This window comes from Eleutherodactylus coqui, chromosome 12, assembly GCF_035609145.1.
Source record: "Eleutherodactylus coqui strain aEleCoq1 chromosome 12, aEleCoq1.hap1, whole genome shotgun sequence".
NCBI classification, from domain to species: Eukaryota; Metazoa; Chordata; class Amphibia; order Anura; family Eleutherodactylidae; genus Eleutherodactylus; species Eleutherodactylus coqui.
Window position 1 is genome coordinate 47,141,346 of NC_089848.1, and position 19,238 is coordinate 47,160,583.

Genomic DNA, 19,238 nt, shown 5'->3' on the forward strand with positions numbered 1-19,238 from the left:
GCAGCATCCCATAGGGAGACCCCGGACACCGAACATACGTGGGGAGCTGAAAGGGTAAAGCGTTGGCTTACCATGCTCCATCCCGGAGGGACACACGCAGCCAAGGCCAGAGTAGCACTGCAGGCCACCTAAGACACCCCTAAGATAAGCAATGCTCACAAAACTGGATAACAGGGGATTAGTTGTGACGCGTGATGCCACCGTTCCTACATACACCTGTATGACCTTGGGCGGAGAATAAATTCAGCCACAGACAGTTCTTAAGTACCACGGGTCTCTAGGATTGGTTACAGCCTGGCATAAACTTTACTTGAAACTTGAAAAAAGATAATACAAGGCAGTTCAATTGAGGAGTACATAGTGCAGGCAAATGAATAGACTTAGGAACTTAGTACCTCCACATGGCTCTTACGGTCTCAAAGACGCATATGTGTGAACAGAGATCATTATCTTGTAGTACCTCCACCCAGCTTTGGAGATGTGTGGGTGTGACAATTAAAGGGTATACCTCTATGCGGTGATCCAGACTGCAGACGGCCACATAGGAAAATCAGAAAATTAGATAGTACCCCTCCACTGGCCTTGAAAAAAAGTAGTTACTTACAAATGCTCTCTCACTCTTGGGGCTCACTTTATTTACATCCAGCACACAAACAGCACCAGAAATCTCTCCTTCTTCTCTATCTTCACCACAAGAAGACTGAAGGTGCCTCCATGTGGCTCTGTGTTAGGTGAAACCCAGGTGGCAGACAAGATGGAATACCCTTTTGCGCTTTCAAGGACTCACATTTATACCTTCTCTCATACCACATGGCATGACATAACTGATACATTTACATGCAGGCTTTCGATTTTTGTAGACATTAACCTCTTGAACGCTGCAGCTGTGCAACACACATACCGTAAATGACAAGACAGGCTTGCACAGTGCATCAACATAAGACATACATGTATGACATTTATGGAGGGAACCAGGATGATGTACTGGGCTACTACACTGTGAAATTTGCGGAAGGCGCCTGGCCACGAATTCCACAGCAAAAATCTGTCCATGGCCATTGGGCCTAAGAATGTCACATTTTAGTTTGCTGCTTTGTATCTAAGCATCCTAGGCAATGCATATGAGTGCTGCTGTTTACATTGCAAATAAAAGCATACCATATGCTGGTTATTATTATTTGGTTGATTTTAAGCTGCTTTCACACCTGCGTTAGGGTTCAGTTCAGGGTTTCTGTCTCTCTGTTCCATTTTTGGAAGAGAGAAACTGAAATTAAAAAGAAAACAAGAAAAAATGGATCCTTTTTTTCCCCTGTGAATTTCAATGGGGTTTCAAAAAAACGGAAAGCAAACGGAAAAGCTTCCATTTGCTTCCATTCTGTCAGGTTTACATTTTTTTGGATGGACAAATAACGCTGCAGACTGGATTAACACTCAACCATCATCAATACAGTATATTGGAAACATTCAAACTCCAGTCTATATGAAGCATTGTCTCAGCCTATGGGCTCTTTCACATGAGTGTAGTGATTTTCAGTCGGCTGTGTCACGACCACAGCGTGACCGAAAAACACATGAACAGGCGCACAAATCTACAGTTTGTGCGCCTGTTCAGACGGCCTGGGTCCGGCGCATATACGCCGAGCCTGGATTGCCGTGGGTCGTGGACAGACAGTTTAACTCTGCTAAACTGCCTCCTCCTTTCCACTCCCTCACTGGCTCTCGGCAAGGGAAGACATGCTGTTAAACTCCCTTCTACCTCCCTTCTATGGCAGCTACCATGGGCTCTCACAGGAGTCTATGGAAGCCGCCACTGTATTCCATCCAGGAAGATAGTTCCTGAACTATCTTTCCTGGCCAACGTAAAAGCGCTCGGCCATGATAGCGCATAAGAGCGCATTTCGGCCGGGTGCTTTTACGCTGTGGGAATACGCCCATGTGAACTGATGCATTGTAAACAAACGCATCAGATGGGCACCATATATCATCCGGGCATGAAAGCGTGGCCAATATACGCTCATGTAAATAAAGCCTTTAACTGCAAGCAATGGCAATTTGCTAAATAGTCCAGGTCCCTTAGCATGGCCCCTACCATACAACTAGCCTGTTGCTTGACTAGTCGTGTCCCTAGTAGAGATGAGCGAACGTACTCGTTTCGAGTAATTACTCAGTCGAGCATCGCTATTTTCGAGTACCTGGCTACTCTGGTGCAAATATTCGGGGGGCGCCGGGGAGTGGGGGATGGCGTGGTGGAGCGGGGGGTAGCAGTGGGGAACAGGGGGGCTCTCTCTCTCTCTAACACTCCCCCCCACTCCCCTCTGCAACCCCCCGCTCACCCACGTCGCCCCCCGAATCTTTTCACCCGAGTAGAGAAGTACTCGAAAATCGCGGTGCTCGAGTGAAAAAGGGGCGTGGCTGAGTACGTTCGCTCATCTCTAGTCCCTGGCGGTGTGCACACCTAATGTTTGTATTGAGACCAGCCTCTCTTATAGTTCACCATGTGATAATCTTTACTCCTACTAGCCCTGACTAGTCCAAGGTTGGAAGATGACTCTACCACGGTTTCCCTGGATCCCTGTAACAGCAATGATGCCTCTGCAAGACCCAGAAAACATAGAAAGAGTGACAGCATATCTGGCAAGCAAAATCCAATGTCGTTTTATTCCTCCATTAATGCTACGCTTTCACCCTCTTGGGGTCTTTATCAAGCATAGAGGGTCGAAACGTAGCATTAATGGAGGAATAAAACGACAGTGGAATTTGCTTGCCAGATATGCTGTCACTCTTTCTATGTTTGGTGGACTTTACATGAGTCATAGGCTCGAACTCTTTCAAGTGACGTGCATTAGAGACCTGAAGGGTCAGTCACCTGCATTTATGCCTTAAAGGGGTTGTCCCGCGCCGAAACAGGTTTTTTTTTTTTTTCAATAGCCCCCCCGTTCGGCACGAGACAAACCCGATGCATGTGTTAAAAATAAAAACCGGACAGTGCTTACCTGAATCCCCGCGCTCCGGTGACTTCTTACTTACCTGGTGAAGATGGCCGCCGGGATCTTCTTCCTCGGTGGACCGCAGCTCTTCTGTGCGGTCCATTGCCGATTCCAGCCTCCTGATTGGCTGGAATCGGCACGTGACGGGGCGGAGCTACGAGGAGCCGCTCTCCGGCACGAGCGGCCCCATTGAGAAAAGAAGAAGACCGGACTGCGCAAGCGCGTCTAATCGGGCGATTAGACACTGAAAATTAGACAGCACCATGGAGACGGGGACGCCAGCAACGGAACAGGTAAGTGAATAACTTCTGTTTGGCTCATATTTAATGCAAAATGTACATTACAAAGTGCATTAATATGGCCATACAGAAGTGTATAACCCCACTTGCTTTCGCGGGACAACCCCTTTAAAGAGTGCTGCGGATTTACTTTGCTGTACATATTCTGCAGGGCCCAGAATCCCTCTTCCTGCAGCTCCAGGCAGTCTCCAGTCCCTACTCTGCACACCACTATTTCCCTCTGCAAAAGCCTTTTCATCTGCAGGAATCTAAGCTCCGGCTACCCAGTCATATCTTTCTGGCAGCAGAGCTTCTCTGCTGACTGTTGCACCTCTTGTAGCAGCTCCCCAGCAGCACTGCTGCTCTCATACATACAGTACTTGTGCTCCTCCTGTGGCATAGGGGAGAAGCCTTAGCTAATCAATAAGCAGCTCTCAGATAGGCTCTGTTCGACTATTTGGCTCAGATTTTGACACACATGGTAATTTGGCAAAAATCTTGCTCTCAGTTCATTGCCATAGCAATACTTCAACCCTTCATGGTAGCCCCTTACACCTATTTACATAGCCTAGCAGTAATTATAAAGTAAAAGGCTATGCAAATAGCATAATGCAATAAATGACCATTCCGAGCATTAAGTAAACAGATGCAGCTTGCTGAATGTTCATTTGGCAACAATACATTTATATATCAGATTTTTAAAAACTGTGGAGTCTTGCAGCTATCCAATCAGTCCGCTAAAGGAAATGAATAACCAGCAGTAAAGAATCAAATCCAAGTGCTGCCGAGTGGAGTATGTACCATAAATATTAGCCATAGCCATTCCCTAAGGAGCCCTGCACACTGCAGAGTCAGCTCTGCCAGCAGCGGCATCCGTGCGTATCTGGTCTATCGCACTGCGGATTGACTACGTGGCTTGGTGTCACATATGCACAGTGCAGATTTTTTTTTTCTTGAGTGAGGGCGCCCACCCACTGGCGATTTGCGTTTCTCTGCGTTTTGCGTTTTTTCTCAAGTGCCATTAGAATTGAATGTACTCCCACCCACTGGCGTTTTGCGTTGCGTTGCGTGGCGTTTTTTAACATAGGAACTGTCAGTTGCATATGTGTCCTTATTTTTCTCCTAATGCACCCATGAAAGTCAATGGAAATTAATGGAAACGCCGCGAAAACGCGGCAAAAACGCCGCGAAAAACGCCGCGAAAAACGCGCAAAAAACGCCGCGAAAACGCGGCGTTTTTAACGCACGGAAATCGCAAACGCCAGTGGGTGGGCGCCCTGAGTCAGAAGGCTTCCATTGACTTCAATGGAAACCGTTCCCAGGGAGTCCATGGAAAAATGGAGCATGCTGCGATTTTTCCTCCACTTACAGAAACCGCAATTGGTTTCCGCAAGTGTCAAGGAAGAATCGATTTCCCATAGCATGCTATGGGAGCTTTTGGCTGAGGATTCCATGGTGCAGATGCCTGCCGCGGATTCCACAGCAAATATCCGCCCGTGGGCAGGAGCCCTTAAGGTGACTCTCCGAATTTCGAAGTACAAAGATAGCCACACCACTTCTTTGCCTGATGCTCTGATTAATGAGCGTTGTCCACATGAGCAGCAATGACTAGTCAGATCAGCATGAAGTGCCTTAGACTACCAATGCATACTTATTTGCATCTGTTAATCAGAGAAGTGGTCGGCCATCTTTGCTTTTCCAGGCATGATGGGCTGCTTTAAACTGAAAAATATTAGACGTCCGGACAATGCAAGTGTGAATAAATAGAAAAAGTAAGAGGTATATCAACATTGAGGCACGCTGCTAATTAACATTCATATATATAATGCTTCTTATGCTTGGATGCCATGGTCGCTCATTCACTCTGTATTGTAGTCATCATGTTAGGCAAATCATGTATGAACGTTTGTTATGCCAAACAATGGTTGGTTTAACGAATGCTACATCTGTATGGCTACCTTGTATTAGTATTTAATGGGGTTGTGCCCCCATTAACACCTATTAACAAGGATACCTCATTGCAAAGATATTCACCTGTGACGCTAAGGATTTCCCCCCTGATGTACCTAGTGCTGCCCACTCTATCTGTTCATCTATGAATAGAACCAGACCAGATAGAGGGAGCTAATTTTAACACACCTCTGCTATGCTGATAGAAAGCAGCACACAGGACTAACTTCACATGCTAGACCACCAAAACTGAATGGGATAGATGGACAGAGAGAGGGGGGAAGTGCTAGCAGATGTCAGAGAGCACCAGCCTTAGCATCATAACTGAATATCTTTGTGCAGCATCACATAGGGTGACCCCGGACACAGGGCATACATTGAGGAGCAGGGAGGGTGAGATGCTGGCTTGTCATGGCGGCACTTACCATGCTCCCTCCCGGAGGAACGCATGTAGTCAAGGCCAGGGCAGCACTGGGCCTCTTCTGGACACCTCCGACATAGAGATGCCTAATAAACTGGGGAACAGAGGTCAGGGTTGTCACGGGTGATGTCATCATTCCGGTACCCCTCAGCATGAACATTGGTGGGGAAATAAATGAGCCACAGACAGTAGTATAGTACCTCAGGTCAGGACCTGGAATAACTTTACTTGAATAATAACTCTAGCAATACAAGGCACAAGTGACAGGCTTGAAAAGTGCAGGAATTAGAGAAACTAGAGTACCTCAACTCCACATGACCCAGACTTCAGAACGCTGGAGTGTGAACAATGACTGTAGAGTACCTCCACTGGGCATTCCCAGACTCCAGGACGCGCGGGCGTGAAACAAGTAATTGAGTACCTCTGTACTAGGCTTTAAAAGACTGCACTTGCTCGCTGCTCACTCTCTCTCCCTTCGGGGACTCACTCTGTCTTCATAAAAGTAGACACTCTGGAAATCTCTCCTCTTCCTCCATCTTCAACACACAAAGACTGAAGGTGCCCTCATGTGTCTCTGTGTTTTCTCTAGCACTCAAGAAGATGGAAGAACCTCCTAACTCACCCTTTCTCACTCTCAAGCACTCACATTTATAGCCTCTATCATATCATGTGACAGGATAGAATGGATACATTTACAGACAGTCAGCTAACATTTGCAGACAGTAACTCATTTGCTGCAGCTGTACAATGCACATACTAGAATGACAAGACATTTTGCACAGTGCATCTACACAAGACATCACATGTATGACATTTATGGAGTGGACCAGGATGATGTATTGGGCCACTACATTTGTAACAAGGCATCCTTTTTAATGGGTGTTAAAGGCAAAACTAAGCTAAGTATTTTTCTTATACTGAGGTCCTATAAGTTCGGAGTTCAAGATCAGATTTGCCTATCTTTAAATTGTAGCTGAAAACTGCTATAAACCAATAAATAGCTAATGGTTATACAATATAAGGAGTGATAAAGAGAACAGTAAAAATTAATCTCACCACCGCTTATATCGGGGGTGCACAACAAGAGACCCAGGGGCCACATGCAAGCCACAATGCTACTCTGGACACATAAATATCTATGCATAGCTGCTCACATGAAGTTTCCATGTCAGGGTAAGGAAGAGTGGCACAAAGCAGGGCAACAAGAATGGACAACTACTAACGGTGCACTGTGTGGCCATGTCTAGTCTCCGATATATTAGGACAAGTACTAAGGGTGCACTGTGTAGCCATGTCTAGGTCTCCTATATATTAGGACAAGTACTAAGAGTACACTGTGTAGCCATGTCTGTTCCCAATATTTTGGTCCAAGTACTAAGGGTGCACTGTGTAGCCACATCTTGGTCCCCTATATATTTGGACAAGTACTAAGGGTGCACTGTGTAGCCATGTCTAGGTCTCCTATATATTAGGACAAGTACTAAGAGTACACTGTGTAGCCATGTCTGTTCCCAATATTTTGGTCCAAGTACTAAGGGTGCACTGTGTAGCCACATCTTGGTCCCCTATATATTTGGACAAGTACTAAGAGTGCACTGTGTAGCCCTGTCTGCTCCTCTACATATTAGGACAAGTACTAAGGGTGCACTGTGTAGCCATGTCTGGGTCTCCTATATATTAGGACAAGTACTAAGGGTGCACTGTGTAGCCATGTCTGGGTCCCCTATATATTAGAACAAGTACTAAGGGTGAACTGTGTGGCCACGTTTGGGTCCCCTATATATTAGGAGAAGTACTAAGGGTGCACTGTGTAGCCATGTCTCGGTCGTCTATATATTAGGACAAGTACTAAGGGTGCACTGTGTAGCCATGTCTGGGCTCCCTATATATTAGGAGAGTAAAGTCTCTTGACCCATTTGGCACATCCAGAAATGAGTATATGAGTTAGAGACATCATATATGCAAGCAGCTCTTTCCATTGTAGTTTATAGAACTTATAAAATGACAGGCTATTATCTCAGCATCCATCAACATTGTCTCCTCCTCTCTGGAGTGCTGATTGGGTTAGAAGGTGACCCCTATTCTCCTTATAGTTGGGAATCTTGGAAGGGGAATGTATTTTGATTTATTATGGCATATACTTAGGATATACCATAAATGTCTTAGATGGGAATACCTTTGTGGCCCTTGGAAGTGGTTCAGTGTAGAAATGTGTCCCTCAGACCAGAAAAAGTTATGCACCATTGAAAAAGATATCTTAAAAGTCTATAATGACTCATGTCTACCACACATGAATGCAGAATGAATGACAGATGTCAGGTGAGCATTCTGATCCACTCAGCAGCAGAATGTTATTCCAAGGGCAGAATGTCAAAGGGTTAGACTGAAGATCAGATAGAATAGGGCAAGCATTTGAATATGTCCAGTGTGAAATGACATGGAGGTGAAGTTATAAATATCACACTTAGTCAGTCAGTACAGTCTTCTTGCTAGTTACAGTCCATTCACATAACAACTAGAGGACAGCATTTCTGAATAAAGTGCTAAAAATCTGAGCTAAAATCAACTTTTTTGCCACATTATATTCCAATATTCGCAACCGTAGGATGATACAACCTCATATATCATTAATGTAAAGTTGCTTGTGAACAGAACAAGAAGGCTTCATAGCCAGGATCGACAAAAATGAAGATGGTCAGGGAAAAAAGACAATTAAATCGTGTAAATACATAGTTTCAGAAGCATAAATTAATGCCTTTTCACTAAAAAGTTACTTGCATATTCCATTGGAGCGGAGCCGAAAGTAAGCTCCTGTGTTCTGTACATTCCACTGCTCAGTAATGCAAAGGCGATACATTTCTGTTCATCCAAAATTAAAATGCTATTGCAATTGCAGGGTAGGATAGAAATCTGCATTTCTAAACATTCTCTCGGGATATGTCTAATTGAGTCAGTCCTTTAGCATTGGAATTGAGTTATTGCACTGCAAGAATTCCAAAGTAGCAACTTGTCAGTCTAGCATGGGGCAATGCTGTGTGCATTATAGCTTTAAGTGCTGTCCCTCCCTCCTGACCATCTGGTCTCAGCTTTTTTATTCTCCCATTCTGTAAAGACTGGATAAGGGCCAGCTGGTATTTGTATTAATAGATGCCCTGCTTTGCTATTGGAGAGAAGCTCTGAGGCAGCAGCTGCAGCCGCAGGACAGAGTAAAGCCAGGGTGGAGACAGGGACACTGACACCAGACACCTGTAAATTATTCACTTGTGCAGTGAACACCCGCAGTGATTTCCCCTGGGACTGGGATTTCATTTGGGGAGCCCTTAGGCGAAGCAAGGAAGAAGTCACCTTCAACGTCCAGAGGCCACAATGATCAGCAGCCAGAATATACACACTGCCGGGCAGATGGAGGGTAACAGACTGTGCTTCTCTCTATCCTTCCAGCATCAGTTCATTAGGCAGCATGCAGCAGCTTACATCCATATATAAGTTTGTTTTCCCAATGACATTAGGAATCATTTGTTTTCTCAGTAGTGTGCCTAGAACCGGCTGGTTATTGTATGCATGTTTATTGCCTTCCATTCATGTTCAGAACTTGTTATTATGATTTGCAGTAGATAATACGGAGAGGAATCTCTTCTGAATATCAGCTGAACTGACTTGAGAAAGAACTAACTTTTATCAAAGTGCAGATTTCATGAAAACATTTCATCGTAGGCAAAGATGGTAAAATGCATGCATTAAAATGATATGTATAGCCAAGGAATGTATAGCTAGAGAATGCAAGGGCTGTATTGTTGTCGTAAGGGTTTAGGAAATGAATACAATCATTTGACCTAGTTCCCTAGATACCTGTATAATCCACATAGTGTATAAGCCGTGAAATCAAGCTGTCACTGCTGGGCTAAGGGTTAATATTGAGGTCAAGAATTCCTAGCTGAGAACTATCTAAGGTTTCTGATCCAGAGATGTCTGTCTCTCTCTGATTGAAACCTTCAGTGGCAAGTTTGTAGCGATTCAAGAGAAAATGTTTATAAAGAATCTAAGACCAACATGTATAATATTATTGAAATCATTGAGCTAAATAGATACACAAGTAATATTGTGCTACATGTAATCAGTATATTGAAAATACTAAATATTTGGCTTTTCAAATGTAACTAAAAGTTTATTGAAAGTAGCAGAGTTCATACTCATTGCCATATACTAGATATTGTAAGTTGGTTTACCCCTTTAAGAATGAATGATAATTGTGACAAATCCTTTAGTGATTTCGTACTCTGTGCTACACACTTGTAGCCCATGAATGTTTGTATTTGTACTGCTAGATAGTGTTAAGTGAACCACAAACTTTGCTAAAACTTCTGTTCAGCTTTAGCCCAAATCTTGGACAGTTTGTGTCCACTGAACCAGAATCTAATAAAAGCCCCTCAAATTACTATTCAACATTGTCTAAGAGCTCTGAAACGGTGGTGGTGGTTCTTCAATGGATGTGGCTTCATGGTTAGCACTGTTGTCTTGCAGTGCTCCAGTTCTAGGTTCAAACCTGACCAGGGACAACATCTGTATGGAATTTGTCAAGGCAATAGTGTTAACCACACAGCCACCACTGCAAGAAGAAGAAGAAACACAAAGAGAACATACAAACTCCATACAGATGTTGTCCTTGGTCAGATTTGAACCTAGGTCTCCAGCATTGCAAGGCAACAGAACGTCTACTGAAGGACCACGACTATCATTGTTGTGTCAGGAGTCTTTAGGCAGTGTTCAATAGTTTTAAGGTTTTTTTCATGAACTTCTGGTTCAGTTTGAACTTATTAGAGCTGAACTTTATGACAAAATGTGGTGAACTGGCGAAACTGAACTTTTGAAAAGTTTGCTCATCTCTACTGTTAGAACTTGCAGGATGTAATTGTAGATACATTTATAGTTTATTTTATGCAACAACTGATATTATACAAAAGCTTCTCACATTTAATAGTTTCCAAATGTAGTGCAGGGCAATGACAATACAGTTTACTAATCAAGCAAAGAATGTCCTGGTAGTAAACTTCAGCCTTATTGCAGCTCCACACAACCTCTGGGTAATATGGTGCCCATACAAGTGTATGAGCCTCACAGTGCCTTTGTAGATTATGGGACAGGAGAGACAGGTGCTGGGCTGGGAATAAAATGCAGATTTTGGCTCACTACAGCAGCCTACATTCCCACAGGATCAGACTTCAGACGGTGCCTGCAAAAGCTCTGATTGCTCAGGATAGCCAGATTAGAAGTTAAAGGGGTTGTGCTGTATAAAAACATATCCCCTATCCATAGGGTATGGGGATCCAATAACGTGAACCCTTACCAATCACAAGAACAGGGGTACCAACTGTCCCTCAATGAATGAGCATTACCACTCCATTTATTTCTGTAGGAGGGTCAGAGATAGCCCAGTACTTATACGTGACTATCTCCAGCAGACTTATAGAAATGAGTGGTGTGGTAGTGCATGTGTGTAACTCTTGCTCCTTTCATTTGGGGACACTAAAGCCCCGCTGTTCTTGTGATGTGTGGGAGTCTCAGTGGTCAGAACCCACAGATTAGACAACTATTCTCTATTTAGTGGATAAGTTCTCTTCATGACACAATCCCTTTAAGTTTTGAGGCTAAAAGCTGTCATAGTGTGAGACATTTTAAAATGTACTGGGAAGATCTGCTAGTTTGGACGCAAAGACTATTTTTTTCTAGTCTTGGAAGAACTGGCATAATTTTATATGTGATACAGCTCTAATGAGGTTTTCTGGAAAAAAAACACATTGACTGGCTTATTTTAGGGTATGGAGGACTGACCCTCACTAACAAGTAAAACACTTCCATCAGAAATATATGTTCTTCTGTACATATACTATATCTGTGCCTGGAAGTGTTGACAATTCAAAACTATGGGTACTTTTACATGGTCCAACTAAAGAAAAATTGCTCAAACAGTCGATTTTGACCCATAGTAGTCCCATGTAATTGTGGGACCCGACAGGGTAGTGAGCGAGAGATGGTTCATTAGTGGCTGGTCACTTTGTTTCAGCTCACTGAAACTAGATGACTAGTAAGCGATTTCACTCTGAGTAAAGAGGCATTCTTCTATGAACGCCTGCCTATTCACAATGAATGGAGGTGGGCGTTCGGGAGAGGTTTCCGGCATGCTCCACCTTCATTCATTGAACACCTGTTGCTCCTGTGTGAAAGCACATGAGAATTAGTCATTGGGACACTTGTTAAGAGCTTAAGCGACTGGCAGTCATCCCATCTAAAAGTACCTTAAACTCCATTCACTTGAATGCAGCTGAGTTTCAGTACCAGGCACTGCCACATACATAAACATGGTGATGTGCCTGAACAAACTTGATTTGTGATGCTTCACTGATAATGGAGTTTCCAAGGGTTGGAGGCTATAATGATAGACTATGAATATGTATTCCTGGAAAACCCCTTTAAAGATAAACTCATTAAAATCAATTAAACGTTTAGAATGTCTTCACAAATCATTACTTTGTGTAACTGCTATGTGTACAATTGTTTTTGCTGTATGTAGTGAAGCACTAATAGGCTGATTAGAAACCAAAATGGACAAAATTGTTTCATTTCATGAGATCTTATTTTAGTTTTTGAAGAAAAAAAGATTGCTTATGGTTGTTACTATTTCATCTTTAAATGTGAGGTCCGTTGAAGTCATATAATGACTTTAGATTCATATAAAAGCCTCTTAGCTATTTGTAATTCCACTTGTTTATTTCATGAGAATAATTTCACCCAATGGATTTTTAATCAGTACAAATTAGACAGCAGATTATGAATATCTTAATTAAGCATCTTAGAAGAAAAGTCACTTTCTCATACACTAGAATGAATGTAATTTGAAATGGCCTGGTAAGAGAATTTTTTGCACACGTATAATCATTTTTTTTTTAATATTGGAATTTACATTTCGGCTATGGATTATCTCCATTTGGCAAGCAATCATGAAACGTATTATTAAAGTAGTTGTACCACAATTGACTTGAATCAATCTTATGGGTAGGTGATAAAAGTCTGATTGGTGTCTGTCTTACAGAGGAGACAAACACTGATCCTGGTTACGAGAATCCCATGCCTCCCCCCCTTCTCATCATTGTGGGCTTACTGCACCAATCTGCAGTGACGTGGAGTTTTAATGATGCAGCAGTCATGTGTGCGCGGCTCCACTCCATTCATTTCAATGGGGCTGATAGAAATAGCCAAATACAAGTGGCAGTCCCACTGAAAATGAATGAATGCCACTCCAGCCACTCCCCTTTTCTTTTTGGGGGGTGTAGGGAGCCTGCAGTGAGGAAGAATGGGGGACATGGGACCCTGTTCTCAGTATCAGAGGGGTTTCAGTGGTGAAGCCCCCACCAGTCATATTTATAGGACATAGAACAGGTAATAAAAATTGATTGTTTCACAACTGTCTTAACTAGCCTTATCTTTTATGTATTCACAGCACAAACTGGCCCATATTGTTATTATAGTTGATTGTTTTCATTTAATTTATATAAATAACCTAAAAGTGTTATCTGGAAAGGTAGCAAAAAAGAAAAATGCCCACACCCCTGCTATTATTATGAACACATTCTCCATACATGTTAACAGTAAAAATATAGATGTTTTTCAGGACTTTTAGTTGCAATCAAAATTATTCAATCACCCTCCCTATATCCATCCATTGCAAATTGGGTTTATTTGGAAAATTTACAAACTTTTATCTGTTTTTTTTTTTTTTTTGCAATGAAACAAGAACAATTTCAATAAGTCAACACAACTACAGTAACATAACACAATGCAACTTTTAATTAGAACAGCTTGCACGTTACTAATAAGGCTAAGTCAAAAGAGTGGTCCAAAAAGTTAAGAAAAGAGATCATTGCCTTGAACAAACAAGGAAAGTAATAGAAAAAAGATAGCAAAGGCATTTGATATTCCTATAGATAAGTTAGAAAGCATAGTTCACAAGTTCAAAGTTAATGGGACACTACCTGGATATTGCAGAAAGAGGAAGTTATCACTGACTGCAACCAGACAGGTGAAGACAGGTGATCAAAAACCATGGAGTAAAAGAACTTCAGCAAGATTAGGTGGTAGCAGGCACTGAGTTTTCCATTTTCTCAGTGAGGACACTTTTATATGGGCCGATAAACTGTTCAGATACCTGCCTTTGACAGAAATCGGAATGATTATCGTTCAGTGTAAATGCATACCCCAACTAAAACGACGAATGAGAATTTGTTCACTTCCTACTCATTGTTCAGAGTTTGCATGTAGAAAACAGAACAAGGGATTGGCCCATGTAAACAGGTAGTCGGTCACTTATGAACAACTGCCTGCTTATTGTGAATGGAAGCAGGTGGGCTGGAGTGATCTCTGGCCCACTCTGCCTCCATTCACTAGCGATGCTTGCTGCTGTGTAAAAGCACAGGAATAATCATTATGGGACAACTTTTGTAGCATCTGCACCTGATAAGACGTCCTGTGTTAAAGGACCCTTAGACGCATACTAATGCTGAAGGTTTTCATGCCCGAACTCCAAGACATGCATGTCTACTGACCAAAGGACACAAGAAATGTCTGTTCCATTAGGCTTAAAACCTTATAAATATGCCACAGAAATTTTGAAATTCTGTTCTATGGAACGATGAAACAAAACTGGGACTTTTTGGGCCTATGAATCAGCAGTATTTCTGGAAGACGAAGAATGAAGCATATGTAGATGATGCTCCGGAGCTGCTTTGCTTCCATAATCATTGGAAATCTGTAGCATGTGGAGGGGAATATAGATTCAATCAAGAACCAGGAGAAATAGTAATTCCTTTTGTGAGGAAGCTGAAGCTTGCGTATCATTGGATCTTCCAACAGGGCAATGATCCCAAGTCTACTTTAAAGTCCACTGAGGCTTGGTTTTAGAAAAAGTTGTGGAAGATTCTGAAGTCTCCATCACAGTCATTAACTTGAACCCCAAAGAATATCTCTAGTGGGATTTGAAGAAGGCACTTGCAGCATGCAAACCCAAGAATATAGCTGAACTGAAAGCCACTGCCGAAGAGGAATGGGCTAAGATTCCTTAGGAACGCTGCCAGATGCTGGGGTCTGGTTATGCATCATGCTTGTAGCAGGTGATAAAAGCAAAAAGGGCACTCTACAAAGTACTAAGGATGCTGGCCACTCTTAATGACTACTCAGACTGCAGTAGTCATTAAAAGTGAAATTTTGGGTTGAATTTGGAAAAAGAACTTGTTATATCACTGTAGCTGTATTGGATTATTTAAATTGTTCTTGTTTGATTGCAAAAAAAACTTTAAAAAAAAGCTGAAAGTTTGTAAATGTTGATAATAAACATAATTTGTAATGGGGATTGAATAATTTTGATTGCAACTGTATATCATCCCGTTCCGACAACCGTGCTGCTTCCAAACTTCAGGAATGGAGGCAATGCTAGGTCTTTTAGCACACAGTGAAAAATATCAAATTCTGTCATCCTCCTGCCACCTCTGCAGTTCTGCCGTATCCTCCGTCATACATGGCTAACCAGTTTAGCCATCTTGCATCATCAGTGATCATGTGACCTCTGCAGCTTGTCGTACTTACTCCAATTTGCCCCTTGCAATGACTCGAATGAGGATGACACAACACCAACAAGGGTGGGAAACGGCACAGCTTCCTCTGTGATGTGACTGGGGTATTCAGTGGCGCAACAGGGGATCCTGACTGATGAATGCATATTAGTAAGTCGGAACTCTTGACAACCCCTTTAACTTAAAGAGTCAGGCATCACATGCAATGACATGCCACCATAGTTGGTATAGCATTTAGCGAATCTCAGATAATGTTTGTTTTCAGTGGTGCTTTTGCCCATTCAATTCTAGAAACTTTAAATGTCTGTCATAAAGTCATCTTCTCACATGACCAGAATCACCAATAATATACAAACTGAGACTTTTAAAGGGCCACATATGTAGAGCCAATTCTTACATTTGGTCATGTCTATTTGTCCATATAATGGACATCTGATTGTCCAACCTTTTAGTTTATTTCCATTACTACAACCTGTTTATAGAGTCCGAATTCAGCCTTCTCACAAATGTGCTCATCATCTCCTCCTCGGAGTGTTGCATTTTGCAAGCAATTTCCTGAAATCCTGTTCTTTTGACTAATGCGGCTCATAATATTTAGAGCACAAGGTGTCTGCTCATATTGGTTTTCAGAGGCTTTTAGAATTTGTTCATCATGTCATCATCTCATTGTGCCCTTAGATGCATCAAGTGACAATCGAGAAAATATGCTATGAAAAGGGCAATGTTCTTCCGTAGACGAGATAAATGTCCTGAGTGGGAAGAAATGTGTTGCAGCAAGGGAAAAGGGGAGAATCTGTTACTGCAGAGTTGATGGAGGAAAGTTGATGAAATAGTGCAGTTTTAAACAAGTAATCTTTGTGCACTTCTGATTTACTGCATTTCAAAATCAATCTTTAAAACAGTTTTCCGGGAGTTCTAAGAGCAAGACTTGGCTAAAATACAAAAATAAGCAGTACATAAAACGGCTTAAATAGCCCCCGATCCAATGCAACTGTTTCGGTTCCTGGAAGCTCCTGCAACTGTTATGTGTTGTTCATTGCTCACATTACATGCCAATCACTGGTATCCATGTTCATTAGGCATTCATGCACTCATGACTGCTGAAGCCAGCGATTGGCTGCCGCATAACAAAGGATGGCATGTGACTGCTGCAGGAGCAGCTACACTGGACCAGGGGACCATTTAACAAGTGAATTTTGTTTTTTTAGTTTTAATTTTAACCCTTTCTTTGACTTTGAAAACATTTTCACAACTCCCAGAAAATCCCTTTAACTGTGCTATCTAGATTAAAGTGACCCTCCTGCTCACAGTACAAATGTCATTAAGCATGCACAATGTATAGTTAACATACATGGTATGTTATGTATAGTTGACATCAGATATGTTAATTATACATTCTGTAGGTACACTGAAGTTGTTGTTTTTTATAGAGAACAACATGGTCACTTCAGAGGGGCACAAAGTTTTCAAACAACTTCTGTTCATCTAATAAGTTGTGTTTGTCTCATCAATATTGTAATATACGTTTATTTAAAATTCTGTTGCTCTACCACTGTAAATCAAGGCTGAAGTAGCTAGCACTAGGGGTCTCCCTTCCAACTCATCTGCAATTCATTGTCTGTTGTTAGGTGTTGAGCTTCTGTAGTTACTGGGTCACTGGAAGGTTTTCTTTTTAGTTGTGGGAGAGGGGCTACATTACAGACTGCTCATAGGCACCCAGGTTGACAGGTCTACAGACACAATGTATGCAGTCTTTACAATTATAGCTTATCCTGTTGTTACAGCCTCTCCAGCTGAATTCCCAGCTCTGGCAATCATCCTAGGACAACAGAAGAGTAGACATTCAGATACTACCTCCTTGCTGATTGGACCAGAGACAGATCAATGCAGTATGGGGAGCGAGGGAAAAAAAGTACAGGACAGTGAACTACTGGCAGAATGGTAGGCTTGCAACCATGGACGTAGCAAAAGGCTCATGGGCTTGTGTGCAAAAGTTTGTCTTGGGGCCCCCCAACTTCTCTTAACCCCTTAGGTGTAACTTGAAGCTACTGGGCCACAATGCAAAGCCTGTAACAGGGCCTCCAACTATAACGCTTTATTCACAGTACTGGATTATACGGAGAAGAGAGGCCTTATAGGCTCCCTAAGACTCCTGGGCCTGGGTGCAGCCGCATCCCCTGCATCCCCTATAGTTACGCCAGTGGTTGCAACACATTCCCTGTCTGAAAGTGGATTGCAAACAGCAGGGCAGCAGAAGACCAGCTGAAAATCAGAATTACAAAACGAGAAACAGGGTGCAGACAGCAGTAAATAAGAGGGTACAGGGAACCTAGTTTATTTCAGAAAATATGCAATGGAATAGAATAGAGTAATATAAGTTAATTAAACCACACTGAGAATTAATAATAGCAAAATGCAAAACCACATTTACAGTAGATTAGGCAAACTTTCCAAATTGTGTTATGTCTGCTGCAAAGCTAATGGGGGCAAGCATGACACGGAGATTCAAAGAGCACCAAAAAGAGAATTCCAATGGAATGATAATTTTTATCTTTGACTGGAGTTTGCCTTTAAATGCACACATAGTAAGGACTGCGAGAATATTTATATCCAGAGAAGCTAAAGCCATCTATCTTTATATTTCTATGTGGATAATAGTGGGAAGATAATAATATACAGCATTAGAATAGTTAAGTCATGCTTACAGCAAAGTTATATTTCATACTTTCAATCACTCATGACTGATGACATTAATAAGTTACTATAATACTGGAAGAACAGTCCATTCAATGACAGAAACTGCAGAGCATTCCATTTAGTGGATGCGATCAGTTTATAAAACATGGCATTTTGAGGACAACTTCAAAATACATAATGCCCATTATCCGGTATTGAATAAATTGAACTGTATAAATGTCAGGATTATTTTAACTCAACTTTTATTACATTGATTTATGCATGCAATGCGAATAACAGAGGATGCTGTATATATTGTAGCCTTGGAATTCTGGAATATTGGAGAAGGTATTTGTACAGTACTACTGTTGGAGGTGAACTTATTATATACTTGTAATACAGCAATCAGAGTAGGAATGAAAAGGCGGCCATGGATAAGAATAACTGAGATCTTTAGAAGAAGGATGAAATAGATAAGTACACAGAGAAGACTTTGAAATGCCCGGATAGGCGTTACCGCAGTGTAGCGAGGGCATAGAGGTTGCTTCTATGATCAGTGAAGGGCAAAACTAACTGATTGCCCAGATTTGCTTCAGTGTGTTCTACAGTTATGTATGTGTCATCTCGCTGGCTGCTTACTGTTAACTGCATGTCACTAGCCTAAAATCTATATAGACACTGTACAAGGGAATGTGTCACTTAACGGTTTCTTGTAATGCTTTATCTGCAGTCCCCATGTGAAATCAATTGTGCCCAAACAAGAACTCAACTCTGAGATAACTGTTTGCTGTATATATAATGCATTCGGAAAGTTTTCAGACCCTTCTACTTTTTTTTTCTTACATTTTGTTGAGGCCTAGTGCAAATGAAAAAAAAAAAGATGTTTCCCCATCATTCTGCACTCAGTACCCCATAATTACAAAGTGAAAATAAAATGTTAGAAAATCTTTGCAAATTCCATTGTTGGAGGCTTATCAGGTAATTGCCAGTAAAGCTTCTTTCTCAAAATACTAACGACTACCAGTCTGTGTGTGATGAGTGACTGTGTGTTATATGTGATGATGTCACCATCATGTGATCAGTCACCAGGGCTCTGAGCTCCGCCCCTGATCACATGATGGTGACGTCATCACATGTCCTTCATCACTGTGCACTAAATGAGGGATTATGGGCAAACTACATCCACCACAAACCCCGGGAGCATCAGGTGTTATGGATACAGTAGTACTCAGTCTGGCAGTTTGTAGCTGGTTGTGAGACAGCTGCACACCTGTGTGGAGAGTCCAATAAATGATATCTTACAAAT

At 42.0% G+C, this 19,238-nt stretch overlaps 1 protein-coding gene across 1 annotated transcript in view; it reads left to right on the forward strand.

The window, feature by feature from the left end:
• Positions 1–8,836: 8,836 nt before the first annotated feature.
• The window catches only part of GADL1 (glutamate decarboxylase like 1), a 255,563-nt gene continuing 245,161 nt past the window's right edge, over positions 8,837–19,238 (forward strand). Inside the window, exon 1 of the mRNA XM_066584886.1 lies at positions 8,837–9,045. Coding sequence (XP_066440983.1) covers positions 9,003–9,045 — 43 coding nt within the window. The 5' untranslated portion in view covers positions 8,837–9,002. The remainder of the gene's footprint in view (positions 9,046–19,238) is intronic.